The 22,875-nt window shown below is 37.2% G+C and overlaps 1 protein-coding gene across 3 annotated transcripts in view; it reads left to right on the top strand.

The window, feature by feature from the left end:
• LRBA (LPS responsive beige-like anchor protein) overlaps positions 1–22,875 on the top strand; it is a 421,265-nt gene that overhangs the window by 366,363 nt on the left and 32,027 nt on the right. For 2 of the 3 annotated variants that reach the window (XM_086464075.1, XM_086464076.1), the window contains exons 48-51: positions 11,692–11,781; positions 15,068–15,260; positions 17,978–18,040; positions 21,356–21,511. In XM_086464075.1, coding sequence (XP_086320201.1) covers positions 11,692–11,781; positions 15,068–15,260; positions 17,978–18,040; positions 21,356–21,511 — 502 coding nt within the window. The remainder of the gene's footprint in view (positions 1–11,691; positions 11,782–15,067; positions 15,261–17,977; positions 18,041–21,355; positions 21,512–22,875) is intronic. The other variant, XM_086464077.1, reaches the window with a different exon arrangement.

Consider the following 22,875-nt stretch of genomic DNA (forward strand, 5'->3'; position numbering starts at 1 on the left):
TTCCTTCATCCTGTTTTTTCCTTCAGCCATTTTAGCAGCATTGTCATTGACTCTGATCCTTGTACTTGTGTGTCTTGCTGAAGGAGGTTACAACTGCAGAGGGAAGTTGCTGTTCAGTTGACAAGCAATCAATATCACATCTCTTTCCAGTGGAAAATACAGTATTTGCCGGCAGAGGTATGCTATGTGACTACCTTCTGTTGACTTGTTCTTGAACACCACGTTTTGATCTGTGGAACTCCTCATACAAGATCTGCCGTGGAAGGGCTTTATGGTTGCCTATGTGGAAGAGGCAAGGAGTCACAGTAGCATAGATAAATGTCAACCGGCCGTTCTGGAGATAATTCACAGCACCTTCTTATCACAAATGCTGCTCTGTTTTTGCAATGGCTGTCCAAGAATGGAGAAACAGACAGGGAAAAAAAAAAAAAAAAAAAAAGAAGTAGAATTAGACAAGCAACTGATTAAAGGTGTAGCACAATACATAGAAAATAGTTTGCATCTTGGACTGATTCGTGGGTATTCGATTAGTGTCTTGGTCAGAAGAACAGAAATTCCTGTTGTCTCTGGTGTAGTGTAACAAAGGATGATCATGAATCTGGGCTGCACTCAGAGTTCCTAATTAAAAGTCCATTTCTCTACTGATACCCCTATGTAGCTAGCATAAACACTGGATAAGTGTAAAGAAAAGCGATGAAGTTAATAGCGGGAAGGCAAAATGTTAGTTGGCGAATACATCATTGATTTGTTACAGGAACCCCTGAACTTCAAGAAGCATACTACATTTTGTACTATGCTTATCAAAAAGCACCTAACCATGTTCTTCAGATAATTTTTAAAATATCATCTGATACACTATTTGTAGGCAGTAATTAAGGAAGACCGATGAGTTTAAAATTAACAATAATAGTTAAAAAAAAAAAGAGAATAAGTCTCATCCAATTAATAACCCCCATACTTTTATTAAGTGATTTGCTTTTAGCCTTAGATGATTCAGTTGCTTTATATTTCTTCCTTTGAAGAGAAGATGCCTTTTTGTTACATGAAGGTAGTCTGTTTAACATTAGGAAGCACAGCTTTCTCATTCTATCGGCACTTTCCTTTCTACTGTTGATATTTTATTTCCATATGAACTAAGGAGTTTCAAAAATTGTGAAGAATCAGCTTGGACATAGCATTTGGTATGTTATTTGAATGTGCCACTTCTGATTATATAAAGAGAGGAAATAATTCTTTTATTTTCAGTTTTAAGGCATATGGGATAAATTATTTTATGGATAATAGCTTTTAAATGTTACCCAAGATTAATATCTTTGGGTAAGTTTTATGCATCTTAGACCTATCTCCTATGAGTCTGATTTTATTTTTAAATATTTACAGTTTGAGAGACTTCTGTGCTTTCCAAAAGAAGTTACAAGGATGTTTAGTTTACATGACCCCGGTTTCATGACAGCAGTAGCAGATCTGATATCTTATCCCAGAGAAAGCATTTTTGGCCTGTCTTTTAGCTGTGTTCATGGTGGGAGTTAATAGCATATTTCAGCTCTAACTCAGCTGGAGAACTCTGACAGCAGTGAATCTTTCACGAAGTATAAACACGATTTGTATTTATAGCATAGTTAACATTTACTAAATAGTTGGGAAACAATCAGCCTGGTTTTAACAGGTTGAGCAACAGTCTTTGTTGTGGCTGCGATGAGTTTTAAAAAGTAGGATAAAGTGATTATAAAATACTGTCACAGAGCAGTAAATTTAGATGTGCTGAATTCCGTACCGAATTCGTGCAGGCAAAATTCAAAGTACTGTAGGAACAATGTTTGAATCATCTCTGTCCAGCAGTGTGTAGCACAGATGGCATGCTTGACATTGTACAGCACAGGAGCAGCGTGAAAAGCCAAATAAATGTTAAGAATTGGTCCAGTTTTAATTGCAAATCTATATTAAAATACCATTATATAGGATTAAGAAGAGTATATTTAAAGGAAGCAGACTGATTTCGTAGGTAAGGAGAGGTGGACTTGTCAGCTGCAACCAAAGCTGTGCCCTGGTCTTTTCCTGTGAAGGTATGCAGAGCAGGATTGCGTAGTGAAGATGGGACCTCTGACGCTGGCGTGGGTGGGCAAGTGCCACTACTGCATGAAACCAGCTTGTCTGGGCATTGGGACTCTCCCTTGAAAAGATGAGCATTTTCTTCTGGTAAAAGGAGCGTTAAAATACTGGGAGCGCCATTCCTACCACCAGTTCATATCATTTACCTATTAATTCTCACCTCTCCACTCCCACTGACCTGTCTGTGGTGTTGGAGAAGACAGGCAAAATGAGCATAACCAAGTGTTCACTGTGATATCTAGGAGGTGTGGCACTTCTTTGATTCCATTCAGCCCAGAGTTTGACATGACAAATGGGGGTTTAGTGCCCTTTGTCTTAACTCACGTATTTACTACAGTGCTTAGAAACAGACGTAAAAGTATTCAGATAGGTTTAGATCCAGAAAAATATTTGACCTGGATATTCTGTTTTGTCCTTCATTACAGAATTTTATCTGCTACTCTATCCAGCAGGGAAAAGAGTGATATTTTAGGGTTAATTAAAGTAGGACTGAAATGCCTGGTGTATAAGGATTAAAAAATAAGACTCAAACAACTGCTTTGGCTGGAAGTAGTAAAGCTTTTGGAAGGAGGTAACTCATGTAAATTAGTTCTTCAGCACTGACTGCTTTTTTCTCTCAGCCCCTCATTGAAATTCAAAGGATAGAAATTTTTGGCACAGTCAGTTCCCTCACCTCTTCTTGCTTGACCTGTCTTGTGGATCTATCAGAGCCAGAGAGGCCTTGAGACCCCCTGGGCTCTTTACATTTTTGTTCGAGCCTGGCCGGTCAGTCTTAGATAGCTGACATACTTGTTGGCCAGCATTAAATAAGAAAGAGTAATCTAAAGGTAAACAAGAGATGGAAAAAAGTCATGTTCATAATCCTTCAAAAATAATTTCATTGAATAGAACGTATTTCCATTTTTAAACTTTTTTTTTTCCCTCTTCCGTATGTGGAAAGGATGAGATGCATTAGTGTATAATAGCCACAGTTGCCATACATGAAGTCATTTAGCCTTGAATCAAATGTGGAGGTGAACAGGCTACAAAAATTTCATTATTTTTCGTGTCATCAGCATGCTTTGATTATTTGCAGGCTCTTTATGCAGTCCAAGCAATATCTGTATTGACTTACACAGTAATTGGGAAACTAAAAATTTTTATTTGGACTGTTTTCATTGTATTTGCTCATTGCAGCCTATGGTCTCTTGCTCATCGGTGTTCCCACTGTGTCTGCAGATGTGGTGTGGTATTTGCTTACCAAACTGTATTATATTAGTTATTAGTTGTATTTGAACAATAGCTGCTTCTTGAGTGAGAAAGCTTGTGATCATCCTGAAGGTGCTTTTCGTGAAAAAAAGCAAATCTCAGTTAAATATTACATTTTATTAAATGACAATAAAAAGTTCATTCATTGCAGTAGAAGACTCTGAGATAATATTGTACCCATACTTTGAAAACAGCTGGTTTGATCTTGCAGGTCGTAGTTATGACTTAGTTTAAATAAATGTATTTCTTAGCTTAGCAGAATGGGTTATTTGTTTCCCTTTCATAATTGTTACAGATTCTGAAAGGTGATCTCGCAGGACAGTTTAAAGACCACTAAATGTTGGATTTTTACATCAATGTATTAACCTCCTTCAGATTGAAATGTTTCATTTTAATGAAGCTTTTTTGTTTAATAGAGATGGCGTTAAAGGTAAAGAAATTCCGTGGAAAGCTAATAATTGGAACAGGTTGCTTTTCTCCAGAGGAAAAAGTTTCATATCAGAAAATTTGGAGTCAGCTAGGTAGCAATAGACTGTGTGGAGGTAGCAAGTTTTAAAGATTATGTTTAGCTACTCAGAGGAGTGAATGAATAGGTGAAGTTTCAAGGTATTGCACATGGCAATGCCACTACTTCCGATGTAGTAATTATTGATTTTAAATGAAGCAATGAGTTACTTTCTTGAAATCTTCAGCTGCCATGGTGGAGAGAGACATGAAGCGATTTTGGTTTTGGTGCTCAAGTGAAATGGAGACTGTTACATTTTAGAAAACTAGTCCCAGTGCTGCTTAGGGTTTTGCTTGCACTGCATCCAGTTTTATCTGTGGGTCTTTAAATTCATCTTAACTTTCTTTTTAGACTCTTTTCCCTTTTTATTTTGTCAGTCTCTTTGAAGTACTACCAGACCTGTTTTTCTAGTTCTAGTTTTTTTATCTGCTTCTTTCCAGTAGCCAAAGATTTAGGTGTTTTGAATGAGCACATCAGTGCTCCAGACAGAGATACTGTTTGAAATTATCCATGAACCCCGTGCCTCTGAACATTATTGAGTGACATTTGTTTCTGTTGGTTGTGTCTGCTCTGACTAACTGGTTTCTTTCAGATTGGCAGCTGGGATTACGCTGCAGTAGACGGACAGCTGCGTGAGCTGGAGATTGCAGCCAGGCCATGCTATGCCTCTGTTTAATATGCCTGGAATGTATATATTCAGATTGGAGCAACTTGCATGGCCCTGAGGAGTATCTATTTGTATTCTCACAAACTGTGATTACTTCCTGGTTTACTTTAATGACTGCCATGTAATTGTCATACTGATCTGTCTAGACAAAAAGACTTAATTTTTCTTGATTCGCACAGAAAATTTCTTAATGTAGTTCGAGCTGGGTTAGTGTTTTTGCTTTTAAAGCTGTGGTGGAAGGTATCCTACACTGTGCTCCCTTCTACACTCTTCTGTGATGCGAACAGAAGAAAGTATTAGTCATATATTGAAACTCACATAGCTTTGAGAAATAAAATAATCCTGTGTACGATAGCATCTCACCTGCCCCCTGGGAATCTACAGTAGTTTGGATTTAATAAATAACAAGTGGTTAGACTAGTAACCAATTTCGAAATAGACAATTATGGTCTTTTGAGCAGACAGAAGGAATTGACATTAGAAAAAAAAAAAAAAGAGAAAAAAAGAAAAATACTATACAAAATATGTGTTTCTTGCAAGGAAGCTACAAGGAAGCAAACACCAACCCAATGCTTCATTTATATTTGATGTCTTTCATTTCTACATTTTTATGTTTTCTTGTATAATGAGGCATGCTCAGTTTTGTTACGTATATCCCTATTGCACTGCAGCAAGCAAGGACTGTGCACTTTTTACTTCACACCAACTTGCTGGTGTACTCTACTCGTGTCCCCCTCTGCAGGTTGTTGACAGTATTTCTGCCCACGCTTCAGCTCTGAAGCCATAAACCTGTGTTACTTGAGTTGAAGTAGTAACTGCATTAGTGGGCTGCAACAGGCATCTTTTACGCTCCACTTGGTTAGCAGAGGGTATATCACAAACATTTTGCAGGCATGTTTTTGTACTGTTACCTAGAGAACAGTATGTAACTCTTGATCTTGTAGTATCTTTTATTTAGCCTTTCTTCTCTCCTTGCTCCCTTTCCTCTGCCATTTGTTAGATTTCAAAGCTCGTGTAGGCAGTTTTCTTTAAACCAGTACATTAAGTGAATAGTGCAATGATTAAACAAAAAATTGAAGTGATTCAACATAAAAAGGTTGATTTGCGACGTTGAATGAAGAGAAAGTTTTTTCTGGTTTGGCATGAAGAAATTAGACTGCTCATTTTGTTTTTAAAACAGTGGATGGGAGTGTGTGAATTTATGATATTAACATTTGAGCGCTGTATATTTTTCCATGGGTCAAGTGTAGTGCAATATCCCCAGGGCAGGCATACAGTCAGCAAGCATATACATTACCTGTTTCAGAGAAGCATTTTGCCCATTTTTCACAATCTTGATCTAACAGGGATTGTTATGAAACAAGGGGAGATGGTACTACAAAGAGCTTCTCTTCTATAATCTTTATCCCTTTTCCAGCAATTTTATTTAATCGTTATGAATCATACTTCTTCTCTGGCTAGTGTTATCTGTGTCTCTGCAGTCCGTGAGGAATTTAACTACGAATCTTACTGTAGGGCTGTAAGTGACTGTCTGGTCAGAAGAGGTTTTCTGGTCACTTGTTATCAGAGCTTGATTTTAATCACTGTCCCATGGGGAAAGGAGCTAGTCAGTTGGCTGCTAAGTCATTCAGCTTCACTGTCTGAGGGGAAACCTGTCAAATATTCTCTGGTGTTCTCTGGTGCTGTAAAGCAACATCTGGGTGGAGGGAAAGGGAAAGCAAGTAATCATAATTGCATATTGCTCAAGCCAACAGAAATCACTGAGGAACATGTGTGTAAACCTTTTTGAATATTGAAAAGTGAGTTAGGAGCGGCAGAGAGCCAAAGTAATTATTTCTGCAAGGGCTGTTATTTTCTGGACATAAATACTGGGTAGAAAGATGAAGGATGAACCCAAAACATTTTCCGTCCCTAACATGTACACTGAAAGAATATGTATTACAGTGCATAATGCTGTTTCACTTGGGCTTTCAGATGTTTGGCGATTAAATCTTACAGATTGGAGAAGTAACTGGAAATACTTCTGTGTAGATCTGTAAAAGCACATTGACTGAAAGTAGCCTCTTTGTAGTGAACAGTAAGGTTGTAGCTTGTCGTGTGTTCAGACCAAGGCGTGTGTTTTTAACATGGGCGTGCTGTGCCGTTAGGCTCTTCAGGCAATTTGGTGTTTTGTGTCTGAGTAGGCATGATGAAAGTAACTCTGAGACTCTAAGGGTCTTTAAATCTAGAGTTAAATGGTGTATGTCTTGCCTTTTAACTATATGGGCCTTCATTTCAGGATTTGAGTTCAAAACTGGAGACCGTTTCATTCTTTCTCTGTGACACTCACTGCAGCTCCCCCTCCACCCGCCCTCCCTCATATTTAATTTTATAGTTCTCTCAGACATAAACATGAAAAAAAAGCAATTTTGACTTAGTTTCTGAGTGTTGCTGCAAAGAAAAGTAACAAACATCTGTTTTTACCTTAACTGCATCCATATGTTCAACCTCCCCATCACCCTCCTTCCCAAAAAATTTACAGCCGTATTTGGTGGGTACTGCATACTGTTGAATTAACTTTCTTCACAGTTAGATTAGAGGGTAAGTTTAGAGACTGAAAAGGTCCGTACTAGGCAGTGGCCAAAAGCTACATTATAGCTAAACTAAGTTTTCCAGTGTTTCACCCTTCGGTTTTTTATTTACTTCCCGGTTCCCCTTCCTCACTTCCGACCCCCCAAGAAAAGAGAAGATCCAGGAGACTTTTTTAGGACCAGATTATTGTGGTAATCAAATGTTAACTTGTGAAATTTGCTTGTGGCTTTTATATAATAAATTAATTAACATTTGAAATACCATGTTTATCATATAAGTATGTGGTTTGAGATGCATACTGTGTGGATTAATGTAAAGGGTTAGTTACCTTGTTTCATTTTATTACTTCTTGTTGTAGCATCTGGAACAATTCTGGCCTTTCCGAAGTTTTATTTTTGTAGAGGATTAACAGGAAGAAGGCTGTTTTACTGAGATATTTGAGAAGCAGTGAAACAAAATGTTGAATTATATTATCTTTTACTCTGTCGTATACAGCATGCTTTCAGAGATAAGAGTTTGTGGAACTAAAGATACCTTTCAAACAAAGGTTATTCCTTTCCAGTTACAGAGTGCCTTTAATAGATGTGAAACTGGTTGTGCAAATTTCCCAAATTTTTCTACCTACAGTAATTTAAATGGTTGTATGCTCCAGAGGGATTCAGCAATGTGAAAACACGTGCCCTTCCTCTGCCACTAGAAGAAGCTGGCCATCTCTTAGTTGTACCAACTAATGGACCTGATGATCTTAGAGATCTCTTCCAGCCTAATGATTGTATGATTCTATAATACATTTTTCAAGAAGATTAAGTTAAGTTAGAAGCTGGGCTATAGTTTGTTAGAAAGAGAGTTGATGCCTTTTTTTGACTGATAATCATTTTACTGTATATTCTCAGGTAAGTGGCAGGTTGTTTTCTTCAAAGGAAATATTAATTATTTCTCTGAGGAAAAGATTCCTTGCTCCTAGCTGATTTTCTTTGACAGGCTAAACAAAAGTCTGAGTGACATCTGGTGGCTAGAATGCCCTGTATTTATCTTTCTATTGTTATGTAAATTGAGAGAGTGGGGATTGATTCTAGCTCCACCATCACATGTTTCTGCTGACAGAGGGAGGTCATCTTGCATCCTTCTGTATGTGATCCTTCTGACTGAGACATCATTAGAACATGGAGTTGGCATCTGGATTGTCTTTGAATACAATCTGGGAAAAGGAAGGAATCGTTTGAGTTGCTAATACACTCTCTTGGTCATAATTAAGAAATGCAGAAGCTAAATAAAGAAATATTTTACTTTTTTCTTGGTAATTAAAAGGAATGCAAATGGTTTTTATGCTGAAGTCTAGCCAGTATCTCTAGACATAATTGTCCAAGTGTTACTGCCTTTACTCAACAGTTTTTCAAATTTCTTTTGGATCTACGAAGGTGTCAGCGAAGAGGCCATACAGGTACCAGTACCTGTGCCTTTACTCTATGTACAGTTTTGATGTTTTATGAAACCTTATTACCTATGGTAGGACACGATCTGAATGTAGATTTTTCCCGGTTCTGTTGACTAAAAGGGAACGATTGTGTTGGGGAGCTAATGTGATCCTGGAAATGAAGTCTCTAATATTTTTCAGAAGGACCAGATGGAACCTAATGAGTCTAAAAGACTTGTTTGTGCTGGAACTGTAGACCCTAAACTCAGGCTAGATCATGAACATGGATGTAGAAACTGTCTGTTAAAGACTGAAAACAGAATTTGTGATCTGCTAGGGCAGGCTTTGGCAAAATCATTGCCCCATTTGTCAGCAGTTTCACCAGTTCTGACAGAACATTATGTGAAAACAGGCAATGGCGATCTACTTGCAGGTTGAGTAGAATATTTTATTTTTGCTTTTAATATCCCAGAGGATTCTCTTCTGCACTGAAGGTTCGTGGGAGACAAAGAGCTGTTCTACTTTTGCTGTTGTGTGGTCTAGGCGTGTGATAATGATGAACACCATGTATATGAGTGAGCAGCGAAATCGTAGCTGTATCTCTTCCAGTTTTTATGTTGCTAGAAGGTGGTGAGTTCCTCTGAGAACTGGACTGTGGAAAATAAGATTCTGACTGCTGATCTTTCATTGATTAAAGCAGTTATAACATTTGATCTTTGTTCTGCAGTAGTTTGGGCTCTTGTTATGATGAATGTATTTGAAATGCTCTGCATTAATATGTGGTATCATCTGTTTTCCCTTTCTTAGTACTGGCACTAAGAGAGTATAGTTTGTAGAGGTAGCATGGGGAATTAAAGAGCATACCAGATTTCATGGGTAAGACAAAATTTTGACTCCCTTTAAATGCTGAATGTGGGCTGTTTGGGAGTGGAAGTTTCTGTATTGATCCTAAGTTAAGGAAGTTAACAAGTCTGGAGCTTATTATTTCCTCCTTGTATCTATTCTATTTTCAACTCTAAAAGAAATGCATGGGAGTTGTGCTTCAATAATATTTTATTCATTTTGAATAATATATTGGATTTCTATTTTATAGGAAGTAAACAGTAGATCCTATAGACTTTCCCTAAAGATTTTAACAAGCACAGAATAACTGACATCCAGGACTGTCTGCGTTCTGCTCCTTCTATGTTGTTCTGGTTCTACCCTCAATGCAATGCAGAATTCCCATTTGCTAGTAAAAATATTCCACTCAATCTGCAAGTAAATGTAGGCAAATCTTTTTAACCTGGGTATTTTGAATCTCATAGCTTTTTATGGAGGAGGTAGAGCTGCTGACCAGTGTGCTGTTGTTTTATTAATGCCTCACGTCTTAAGGGACCTCAAATTCTGTGCCCTTGTGTTTCCCTTGATATCTGGAGTTGCAGAAACCCAGATTTGAATTTTAATGTAGGATGTCTCATCACTAGGAAGGGGACTCTGATGGTCATACCGAGCTTTAGTGTTTCACGAATCTGATACTGCTATTCTTCAGAAAATACTCATTGAATCACGCTGTTTGTATGTCAGATTTCAGCCAGCTTTTTGATAAACTTACCATTCACCAGTTCTTTGAAGATTAAGGTGCTTACCAAAGCGGGCAAGAGTGTTAGAATTTGTCCGTAGAGTAATTGCAGCTCCTGTTCTGGTGAGTTCTGATGTTTCAAAAGCCCTGCCAAGTGTAATAAGCGTTTTGTTATCAGAGGATGATTATTTTTTATGATCTTAAGGCCTCAGGTGCATTCTGCTTTTGGTTTTGTAACAGGAGAACATTGTGTGTCCTAGTAAGTCTTTATTATTTTCTAAAAATAGTTGTTTGTAAAAGTAAGTTCAGCGTAAGTGTAATTCCATTGTCTCAAAAATTTTAATGGCTGGCTAAAATAGAACAGGAAGTACAAGCGTAAGGAGCCTCAAGGTATGTTGAACCACAAAAAAAGAAGAATCTCAGAAAAAAACCATGGTGTTTTAATCACTAAAAAGTGGCTAGGGGTTTTGTGTTTTAGCATTCAAGTGTCCAATTTAAAACAGTTTTTTGAAGGGCCTGGTTTTCAGGTCTTCTTAGGAAAGTAGGACTTGCTAATGCCTTACCTTAGGTACTCAGCATCACTAGACACTTTTGAAAATGTAAGGCTGAATGCGCCATGCAACAGAGAAACTAAAGTGTCGGCCCATATGCAATCTGTTAGCCCATAGCAAGTGCAAGGTACTTTTACTTAGTTTAGCTCACAGTGAAAGAGATTTAATCTAAGATGAGTGATTTAAGATTTTCTGTAGTGTTAACCTATTTCTGTGGATAGTGCAGGGGTCTGGCTGACAAGAAATAACTTGGTGAATTTTGGCTGCTTGATTTTATCTTTAAGCCAGTGGCCCAGTAGGTGGCAACATGGGAAACTAGTTGGGCATGCCTAGGCAAGAGGTATAAGTTCACACTTATATAAGATATATTCTGAACTCTAAGTTCAGAATAATTATTTTTAAGAAATTGCTAATCAAGAGATAGTATTTTCATGTATACCCTATGAGGAAAGTGATAAAGCGTGTTGCTGAAGATACAGAGAAACTTTAAAAAAAATTTCTTGCATTATTATCTTCACATTCTCCTTTATCTGCATTTAATATTAGTCTTGCTGGTGGTAGTTTAATGCATCCTAAAGTTGTTTGCTCTTTTTGAATAAAAATGAAAATAAGAAAAAAGCCTGGTATCGCTTTCATTGTAGTTATTGCTGTGAAACTAAGCAGTGGATTTTAAATGGAAAGTAAACACTCTTAATACCTATAGAAACTTTTTAAATATTAACTTTTGTTTCTGAGTTATGATACAAACAGGATAAGCCAGTGTTAGAAAGGAAAAATTGAGCCAATAAAGAGGGTTTCTGATTATAATAGCTTGTTTCTGTTTAATATCATTGAGCAGGATGAGGTTTTGCAGAGTTTCTCATGGAAATAGCATCCACAGTACTAAAATGATTACCTCATTCTTCGTACCAGTGCCAAGCACTTAGCCCCACAGTGAACACACGGGGTTGATTTTCAACATGAAACAAGCCAGAAGTGTGGAATGACATTTTCAGGTGACAGTTATGGTTCTATTGCCTGTAATTAGCACCTCTTAACATGCAAACCTGCCTGTGCCTTTTCCAGGCTGTTGAAGCTCAAATACGAAGCTTTGGACAGACCCCTTCCCAACTGCTCATAGAACCACATCCTCCAAGAAGTTCTGCCATGCAGGTGGTAAGTACCATGTTAACTCTTTGTGACCTGCCATTTTGTTCACTTCCTTTGCTTTCTTAAAAGTTACAGAACCGGCCACTTTGCTTTGCTTTTATATGGTCGTGGAATTGTGTTATAACAAACAGCATGTGAGTTACGATTTTGTAGGTCTGGGAGTGTATGCAGTGTTTAACTATTATTTTATTTATTGCTGAAAGGATTGTATTGATTTCTAGTACAGATCTTTTTTGTCAATGTAATCTAAGAACACTTCATCAGTTGATTTTGTTAATACCATACCTGTACAGGTGAGAGCCAGTCATCATGGAGACAATTGAGTTAATCTTTGGCAGATTCCCCAAGAAGCATGGATTTAGGAGGTGGAACTTCCTTGTCTTTTCCCCCAGGCAAAGGTTTTCCCCTAAAACCAGGATTACTAGGAATTCATGAGCTGAAACTTACATAGCAAAGAATGTGACTAAATGTGTTTTGCAGTAAAGCTAGGGTGATAAAATCCAGGCAGTGAGCATTAACATGCTTTCCCTTTTACCTCTACTTGTGTCTAATATAATTTTATTATACAAACTATTATTTTATTACTGATTACTTTCCATCTCATGTTGTGTGCAGTCCTTGGGTCTAAAATATCATTTGTGTTGTCATAGATCCAGAACTAAGTATCTTAACTGATACTCTGACAAGTGGAGCAAATAGTCTGCCAATTCACAAGTTTTTCAAAAGTTTACATTCCCTTATTGTTAAGATGGGAATTTTACACTGAAATATAAAAAAAGACATTTTATTCTTGTACGTTCTGTAAGATGTACATCCTATTCAGGCAGATGAAGGTTATTAGATTAAAAACATATCTGAAGTTCAAAAGGTTTTAGAAAAATTGCACAAAAATCTGAAATGTTTCCAAAGTAGCTTGCAAAACGTGTGACGTAGGAGTCTAAGAAACATAAACTTTCTCGTCAAATTGGGCTACTAGCCTTTCTCAGATATGTCATGTGTTGTACATGTGACTTGCTCGGCTGACTGTCCCCCCATCCCCACCACCCTTTCTGCAGCCAGTACATACTACACTTTGACAGCTGTGCCGTAGACATGCTCCTGCCCTGGGATCCCATGTACTGGATGGACAGAGCTGACTGCTGCTTTGTGATCTGTTGGCCCATTGCCCCTCCCACGCAGTGTCCCAGGGCTGCAGGCCACTGCAGTGACTTCTGTGTGCAACCCAGGCAGCTCTGTCTTTCAGAAGTGCCCACTTAACAGGGCTGTTGGGGAGCCCAAGTGCTCTTATCGTAGAGCTACACACCATATGTGTGTCCGTCTGTCATGGTGCCATGCACTAGGCACTTGTCCTAATTTAGAGGGATTTGTTTCAGGAAGAGAAGGAACATGAAAAGTCGATTGTTGACGTGTTTGTCAGACCCATTGTTATATAAATAAATTTGATGCCAGGAAGCCGTTTGTGTGGCTTTGTTATAATATTTTTCATGACACTGAGTTAGTAAAGATTTAGTATGCAATGGAAAAAGTTAAATTCTGTGAAGTTAACTGTTTCTAACTCCTGTGTTTTTTTCGGGCTGAGGTACATGGAGGAAAAACAGCCCTTAGTTCTCCACCTGCTTTGACCGGTTTTGTGGTTATTAACACATGATTTTATAATAGCACTATATTAAGTTGTTTTAAAAGTAGTATTTCTGGAGCTGAATGACAGTAAGGATGTTTTCCCTATTACAATTTTGAATTATTTCTAGTTGTATTATTTACTGACTTTTCTGTTTTCATGTGTGTGTGAGTGTATGCATGAATACAGCCGAATTGAAAGCTACCACGTGCTGTGTTAAGTGCACAAGCCATAATATACACCAGGTGTAGTAATTAGCAGTCACTCGAAGGCTGCTTATTTGTCTGGTTTTGCTGCTGTTGCTGTATCCCCTTGTGTTTTCAACCATCAGATAGCTGGATTTAATTGAGGCCACATCAGATGAGGCATTACTGACACCTTTAATTGAATGAGCATCCAGGGAGGATTAACTCATAATATTGATTGGCTTTTAGCCACTTGCTCAGAAGGGTGTCTGGGTAGCTTATTAGTTGCTTTTATTTACACCTTTATGCAAAGACTGTAAATAGGAATTCATAGAGCAATATGTTTTTCTAAGTACTCTTAATAACTTTTTAAAAAGGAGTGATAATAAAAATGCAAATGTATTTAATTTTTTTATTAGTTCTGTATAAATATACATTAAATGTATGCACTTACATACACATATATGTAATGAAATATTGCAGGTGGAAAATAGCCAAGAACACTTCATTAGTGTTCTAATTCAGTTATTAGAAAATTACGAATACTAGAGCAATATGGCTACTTGTGACTAGGATGTCAGTGGAATTCTCTTTTTTAGGTACACCACACGATCATAAACCCATTAAGTTTTACTTTTCCTCCTTACATTTGGTATCTGGATCTAAGGTCCTTGACATTTTTTTTTCGGCATTTGCAGTGTTGTTAGAGAGCGTAGTTTAAAAAGTTATTAAACTTCTCAACTTATTAAATTAAAAAACTAAAACCTAAAAACATTATGTTGAAAATGAGAGTCAGGATTCATTCCCTCCCTTTAGTATTTCTAGAAACAATGCAGGATAGTGTCTGTAATCACGTCCACTTTATATTCTTTACAACTGCATTTAATTATGTTTGTCCTTTGAAACACATTTGCAGTGAAGTCTTCTACTTTGCATTCATAAATCTTATTTTTGTACACCAGAAATATATACAGAACATATATCTAGTGTATATGTGTATCTGTTTATTTTAATGTGCTTTCATGTTCTCATCTGGCTTGTAAAGAATTGCAGTCTGCCAATTTAATGCAACTTGAGACAATCTCTGAAAGCAGGAATTTCTGTTGCGCACTTCTTTTTTTTTTTTTTGTTCCCTCCTAGTTTGGCTTTGCTTTTCTTAACATGCTATCTCTGTAGATACGAAGGAGCATTCTTTTGGCAGAGATAGGTGATTGGAAACTTTTAGTTTAGTCTGCTGTGATCTGTAGCAAAGTTTGTATATAAACACCTTGTGTTCAGCAAGGCCCTCAATAGCGTACGTGAAGGTTTTTCTACCTAAGATGGTTGTTTGCACAAGCCTGTCTACTATTACTGCTTTTGCTTTTCACTGCAGCTGCTTTTGGATCTTGCGTGTTTTAATCCAATCTTCCTTCTCTTGTCCTGTCTTCTTTTCTCCTCCCCATGTTTTCTTTTCCCGTGTATTTGGGTTCTTGTTGTGTGCACTCAACAGTATCTCCTCCTGCAGAGTCCATTGATGTTCACAGACCAAGCTCAACAGGACGTTATCATGGTTCTAAAGTTCCCATCCAACTCCCCTGTGACTCATGTAGCAGCCAACACCCAGCCTGGTCTGGCCGCTCCTGCTGTGATCACAGTTACTGCAAATAGGCTATTTGCTGTAAACAAGTGGCATAATCTTCCTGGTAAGTAAGTTAAAGTAAGTAGCATAAGAAACCACTGCCATCAAGCAGTACATCTATTGTCTGTTTCAAAATTTGCTGCAGAAGTGTTTTAAATTTAAAGCATGAAGAGCAAGTCCAGTTCATTGACACAGCATGCTCTTCACATGTGGACTTAGTTTCTCCTTAAAAAGGTAATCTGAACTACTCTGTAGTAAGATGCGTAGCACACAGAAGGTTTGGAACAACAATATATTGCTTTCCAGGCCATCAGGCAATATGCAAGAAGATAAAAAACAGTATAAGACTATTTGATAAAGTCACATTCTTCCTCTTGAATTTGTTTTTCAGTCAGATGGAAGCCTGAACTGTATCATGTCAAAGGCAAGTTTTAAAGCATGTAGAACTTGCCTGAAATCTTTTCTGCTATCTTTTTCTACTTGACTGTGAACACCATATTCTAGTGTTAAAGCCACTCAGTAAGAATTAGAAGATAAAATACCTGGCAAGTCTTTATTTTCTGTAACTTAAACATCCCAAACTTACGAGGTGCTTATGTTTTTGTCAATATGAAAGGAAAACACATATCCATTTGCATGGCAACCAATCAAAATTTATTTTCTTTAAAAATGTGTTGGACTTGAGAATATAGTCATTCTGTTTTCAATTCTAATGTTCTCTGATCTTAAAGACACTCATCCTTCTTTCCCTGACTATGACAGTCTCAGGCCCAAGCTCTGAAAGGTAGTTTATTTCAATACTATGCAGTAAATCTGGTCAAAGGCTTTTCAAGAAAGGGAAAAAAGTTTCTACTCAAATAACTTAAATAGAAGATATATGCACCAGAGTAATACTCACATCACTGGAATTCCTACTAAGAAATCTGGACCCGTGTTTCTTGATTACATTTTGAAAAAAACCAGATGACTCCCACACTGTTTGCTAATTCTTACAAATTACCTCTCAACATTGTACAAATAGAAACATCTATGTATTATTTCACCCACCCATGAAATGCTTAAAAAGAAAGGTGGCAACAAAGGGGGAAAGGAAGGCTTGTCTAGATAACAAGTTGTGAGCAAGAGCTATTTACAGGGCTTTTGACATTTGTTTGAAAGGAGGATGGCAGTATCCTCTCGTACCTTGGATATGTGACCTTGGGCATATAATATCCAAGGCTTTTAAAAAATGGCCTTTGTGGACATGCAACAGTCATGGAAAAAGAAGCGGTTCTAAAGTGGAGGAGTTGATTTTGATTTCCTCATAAGTCTGCTGGTTGATGATCTATAAGCAAGCAACTAGTTGTTGAGTGTAGTAGTCAACTGTTTTGAGTTGAACAAAGATTTTGGGTTTTCCCTCACCTCTGAAATGGAGAGCAGTAAGGTGTGCTTTTGAGTCACTGTTTTTTCAGTCAGAGGCATTTTACACTTACCTTGCCTTTACAAAGAGCACAAGAAAAACTACAGTTCAAGACAAACAAATGCCAACCAAACAAAAACAAAATCCGACAAAACCCCACCTCACCCCACCTCTTTGAGAGCACACTGATCAGCTGCAGGCTGTTCATGGAGTACTATGCGTAAGATATCTGGGTATGGACTCCTGAGACTAGCCTTCACTATTATTGCTTTCAAATTTTATACCAAATAGTGATCTGCTAGGATTAGAGGGCAGGTATCATTACTACTGCATATCTCCTGCTGTGGGCTTAAGTGTTTACTAATGAGGCATCATGATAAAAAAGTTAAGTTGCCAAGTGACCAGTTGTTACTGATATGTAATTAAAAATCTCATTCCTCCTTTTGTATATGAGTTTGGTGGCCTTGCTGACATCTAATGGCACTGGTACCCAACAGGGTGCGTCCATTTTGTCACGTGGATTTCGTGTTTTGTCCTGTATTAGTGTTTCATTGCAACAGAACTTTGACTTCCTGATTACTTATGAAACCCTTTTATTGATACTAGTTTTTATATTAAGCTATGGATGGTAGATAGAAAAATCATTGATGTAAGTATTAAGCCATTATTTTCTGTTCTGTTTCCAAGAATCTCTTGTGGGCTGCTTGGGGGGCGGGGGGAAGGAGTTTGCTTGCTTGCTTGTTTGTTTTTAGTGAGGCTGTAGAAAAAAACAAGGCGCTTTTTTGACACTGAAGGAAAATTCAGGAGGTAAACATTTCACTGGTGTGCCGGATGCCAAGATGAACTGTTGGGCGGCAGAACTATATATTAACTTCTATGCGAACTTGCAAATAAATGGGTTTTGGTAATGGATGAATCCTTAAATACTGGATGACTATGAGATTTCCCTGTCTGCATCATAAACTGACTTTTTAAAAAAAATGTCCTTTGTGCCTCACTTGTTCAAAGCAGTGCTCTAAAAAGTAGAGAGGAAAATAGTATTTGCTACAGTCAGCAGATGGTTGTCACATTTTGTTTTCAGTGCTCTTTACCACTTAATTTTGTTTTGTTGTGACAGGAGAGGTTGCCAGAAAAGCATCTGCTAGAGCTTATGGCTCAGGACTGGAGCTGCTGCTGATGGCATACATTCAGAATAGCACTAATCTAAAATAAATGTTTAATAAGCAGCCTACAAAAGCACCTGGATTTTTTTTTTTTAAATCATTCGATGCAGAAGAATCTGAATAGTTTAAACGAAGGATGTAGCTTTGATTTATAAAATGTATGTGCCTTCACATATTTAAAAAATGCAGAGTTTTAAAATCTTCTTTCCTGAATTCCAGCTCATCAAGGTGCTGTACAAGACCAGCCTTACCAGCTGCCAGTGGAAATCGATCCTCTCATAGGTCTGTCACTTCCTTCTCTCTTTGCGATTCATTAAGCTCTGTATGGTGGCCCTGAAGTGTAGATTACGGTTGTTTTTCACTTGCTGGTTGCTGGGAATGGAATTTTCCTGATAAACCATTTGCATGCAAATTGGAATGCAATGAGCTGTGGCTATGCTGGTATTTCATCAACTCCCCCTCGTTGGTTTGCCTAATTTGAACAGGCCTAGGACGCGTGTCAGTGAAAATTAATATGGATGCTGTAATAATGTGTGATTGAGAATGTGCATGAAGTACTGTCAGGATAATATTGGATCTTTTCATCACTCAGACTTGTTGATGAGCAGGAGCGGGGCACGTTATGATGAATTGGTGCACTGGTAATGTGATGGAGCTCCTTTGCTGAGGAAATTTTCATAATAACAGTGGGGTTCTTAACTGCACTGTGTTGTGAAAAATAAAACCATGGTGCCAGGGTTTCATCATTAAAGGAGATCAATCCTTTCTTCATAGACCTGCTTTTCAGGGTGAGGGGATTAATGTGTAATTGCAAAGTGGTTTCAAAGTTGAAATACAGTGCCCACTCCGTTTTAGTATTGAGATATTAGTATTCATTTTTCAAGGGTATTGCATCTTTTGATCAGCATCACTAGTTAAATTTGTGTATGTTTTTCTTTTATTAAAAAGAGGTGGAGAAATGTCTCTCATTTAATGACTCAATGTAATAGATTCAATTCATGACACTTTATTATAGAGGTTTATTAATTTATATAGAGCTGATTTTTCTATTAGCATGGTTGGAGCTTGGTCAGTTCTTTCATTACAGACCCAACTTTGAGGAGTGCATACTTGGATGATAATTCCGGAGCCTGTACATGGCAAATGGAACCTTAAACGTGATCAAAAAAGAACAACGCAAACAACCTAACCCCAAAGTACAAACTAGTTGTAAGGTACTTCACAGAAGCAAAGGAGACAGATTTCCCCACACAATTCTATTAGACTTCAAACTTAGCTCTGTTTTTTAAACTGCCCTTTTCAGGGTGGTAGTTTAAGTGAAAAGGAAAATAAGTGGTCAATTATAGAAGCATGGAAAAATCAGAGAAAAAATTTATCAGCCACTCAGAATTAATTTCAAAACTAATATGCATATCACAGTAGGAACTACGTTATATCGGTCTGTAGATACAGACTGTTGCTGTGTAGCCATTTTACCAGGTAAGCTTTATGAGAATTAAATCAGGAACAGTGTGAGCATATTAAACCATTTTATAGAGCTGATAAAATGTTTTTCCAAAGTTTTTAAAATCAGTTTCCATCTGAACAAGGCAATACATGTAATTGATAATGAGGAGGACATGTGCTGCAACTCTCCTTTCCTTCCTGAAATAGATTTTATTCAAAAAACACTTGGAGTAGGAATGCTTTAAAACCTGCTATCAAGTAGATCTTAAAAATACAAATAAACATCACAGCAAAAAAAACCCCAACAAAATCACATTGGGCCAGTCTGATGATTTTTCTACATATTATGAAGAACATTAGGAAGGTAATAAATTTTTTATTTTAATTTGCGTTTTTCATAATTTTAAAATTATAATTCCATTTTCAGGCTTGCCTTTAATTTACAAAATACTTTGACTTTTTTTTGTATAAACACCTTTAAAATTAATGTTCACAGTTCTGAAAAATGGTTTAATACTCTTCATACAATCAATCTCAAATCGGCCTTGTGATTTCATTGGACATAGTTTAAAAGGTTTAAGGCTTTCTTTGTCACTGTTACGTAGCATCACTGGGTACAAGCAAGTAATTATGTAGATAATATTAAAGGTTTTTAATTGTGGCTAGACACATTTACCTAGAAATGGCACCTAAGAGGACCACAAAATTACACTTTTATGGTTGTAGTAGGAATCTTGTTGCTGTCTTAGTCATAAGGAGGGATTCCTGCTGTCCTCATTTTGCAGTTGCACAGGAAGATGTAAACCAGCAATGTCTGATACGGCATAGATCCTATACCTCGTATTGAGGTGAAGTTTTTTGAAGATCTTACCCGTACTGAGTGTGTCTTCTGTCTATCTGCATGGTGTTTGGGGGGTTATTTGCCATTATTTTGTCATGCAGGACACTTCAGGGTGCGTTTATAATGCATTGTTGTTACTCTTTAAGTGGTCCCAACTGTGGTCAAGGCCATGTTTTGTGTTACCTGCAGAGCAAGTGGCAACACCTTGCTAAATTATTTGCTACCCGTGTGGATAAGAGAGTATCAACATTTTAAACATAGCAAAAGCATGAATAAATGAAGGATTTGATATAGAATGAATGGAATAAGCCCAAGGCTTAGGAGGTACTAGACCATGAGAATGGAAGGAGATTAAAGAACAAGGAGTAAAGAAGAGCACAAGACCAGGACAGAGGCAGGTGAAGGGTAGACCTGGAACGGAAGTAATGGTGCTTTGAGAAGTTGGCAGACAAACCCAGGCCCAGGAGAACTTAACTTGCCTGGGATGGGAGTCAGGTTCCCTCGGGAACAAAGCACATTAAAAGTTCTTCCTACAGTGTAGGATTTTCATGCTATATATCTATAGGGACCCATATATATGTGTATATATAGATATGTATATATGCACACACATAATTAATAAGCACAAAATACAATATGAAAAATGTGTTCATTAATTGATTCCTGCCCATTCGGTGGGCTCACAGTGCAAGATTATCTAGGGAAATAAAACAGCAGGTGGCCGAAGTAGGGTAAATCTTTTCTCTCAATCCTGAAGGAGGTGGTGGAGATAAGCTGGTTAATTTTTGTACGATGCTCAAAAAAGCGTGAAATGGTCGTGATGTTTACTGCAGTTATTATTTTTTTTTAAATTACAGTGCTTGCAATGAAATACAACTTGTATACGATTTTGAGATAATAATTCTGTTGTCTGCTGCATTTGAGCTACTATATAGCATGTATGGATATGTACTGTCTTAAATTACATTCCCTTGATTTTTAATTGTCTATACTAGAAGAAGGGGGGAAGGAAGTTTATTACATTTTTATGTATCATTTCTTTTCACAGTCTTTCATGTATATTTGTCAGCTGCATATGACTTAAAGAAAGGATTTTTTCTGTTGTAGAATATATCTTACAAGGAATTAGCATTGTTCCCAGAATTGTAATGAGTATTTTATAGTAAAAGTAGAAAGAAAATGTTCCTGCCACAAAACCCCAGTAACAGCAGTGAGGAATAGTTTTGTTATGAATTTAAGTTTCTAGAATGTGCTTTTGTTCTGTGCATGTGGATGCTAAAATTTCTTGATTTTCGTGTCTTTCTGTTCAGCCAGCAACACAGGTATGCACAGAAGGCAAATCACTGACCTTTTAGACCAAAGCATTCAGGTACATTCCCAGTGTTTTGTCATCACCTCTGATAATCGTTACATCTTGGTCTGTGGCTTCTGGGACAAGAGTTTCCGAGTTTATTCTACTGACTCAGGTAATACATTTTTAAAATATGGGAATAGCCTAAAAGAGTTTCTGTTCATCATCAACCTTCTGTTTCAAATAAAGAAAGAATGGGGAGTGGGGGAAGAACTTAGCAGAGTATGTATTTATGCCCCTATTAACAATATTTGTCGAATCTTTTCTTACTGCTACTGTGTATTGTATGCTATCGTTTTTGTGGAATGATGGCAAATGTAAGACAAAGAGCTCTTGTTTAGCCGTAGCACCACACTTCAAATCTATATGACAGGCATGCCTATTCTTACACTTGTAGTTTCCACAAGTAAATGAGTTTTTGTGAAGCTTTGCATACCAAGAGGAGAATTAATTGTTCTTAGGGTGCTTGCTTGAATTTAACTCTGTTAGTTTTCAGCACCAGAGATTTTTTTTTGAGGAAATACAGGCAAGCACTACAGAATAAGAACAGAAGTGAAGTCTTGAATCTGGTGAAATAATACTTATGAAAGCCTTTGAAAGCTACGCTATAATAGAAAAATTGATTTGGAGCCACTGAATTCTTTTATATAGCATAAACTGATCGATATAATGGGCAGCAGTTAAATTAGTCTGTCAGCTGGCATCTATCCAAACCATTGAATTCATGCATATGTCATGCTAAATAGAAAAGAATCTTTCAGTGCAAGAGCTACAGGAATTTAAAAGCCATGGGGCCCCAGAAAAAAAATAGGTATGATTTTTTCCCTTTCATTATCTTATAATTGGAATAGCGACCTCGCTGCAAGGTACTTCTTTGGGATTAATGACCCGGTGTGGTTAATGTGTGTGTGCCATCAAGCTTTCCAGTAGGTTATTAATCCCTAGGGAATATCCTACATGTTTGTCATAATTTCTTAAATATATTAGTTAATGGTGTTTTTCACACTTGGCAAACCAAAATGTTTAACAAAACAAGATGGTCTTTAATGAAAATCTGTTAAGAATAGATCTCATGGCATATTTTAGCATATCTGTCATTTTTGCAGTTTTAAAGCCTTAAGTATAAAGGAGAAGTTTCATTTACTTCATTTTGACTGCCTACAATTAATTATATAGGCATCTTGTTAGACCCTTCTTAGTTTAATTTTCTCATTAATGAATATAAATTTACATAAAACCATGAATTTAAAGGAGATCTTCTGAAAAGTTAGCTAGCAATAATAATATGCAGAGTATATTCTTGATTTATTTGACTAGAGAACTAATTCTTTTATGTTGAAGGATATATTTTACTTTACACCTATGAAAGGAACTTGTATGATTTTGGTAGCTTTGTCCTGTATCAGTCTGAACTACAAATATCTCATTAAGTTACGCCCTCTGTGTGTAAGTCAGATACACCAGGCATCTCGTTGCTAC

Source organism: Leptosomus discolor, chromosome 4 (genome assembly GCF_034619465.1).
Source record: "Leptosomus discolor isolate bLepDis1 chromosome 4, bLepDis1.hap2, whole genome shotgun sequence".
Lineage (NCBI taxonomy): Eukaryota > Metazoa > Chordata > Aves > Leptosomiformes > Leptosomidae > Leptosomus > Leptosomus discolor.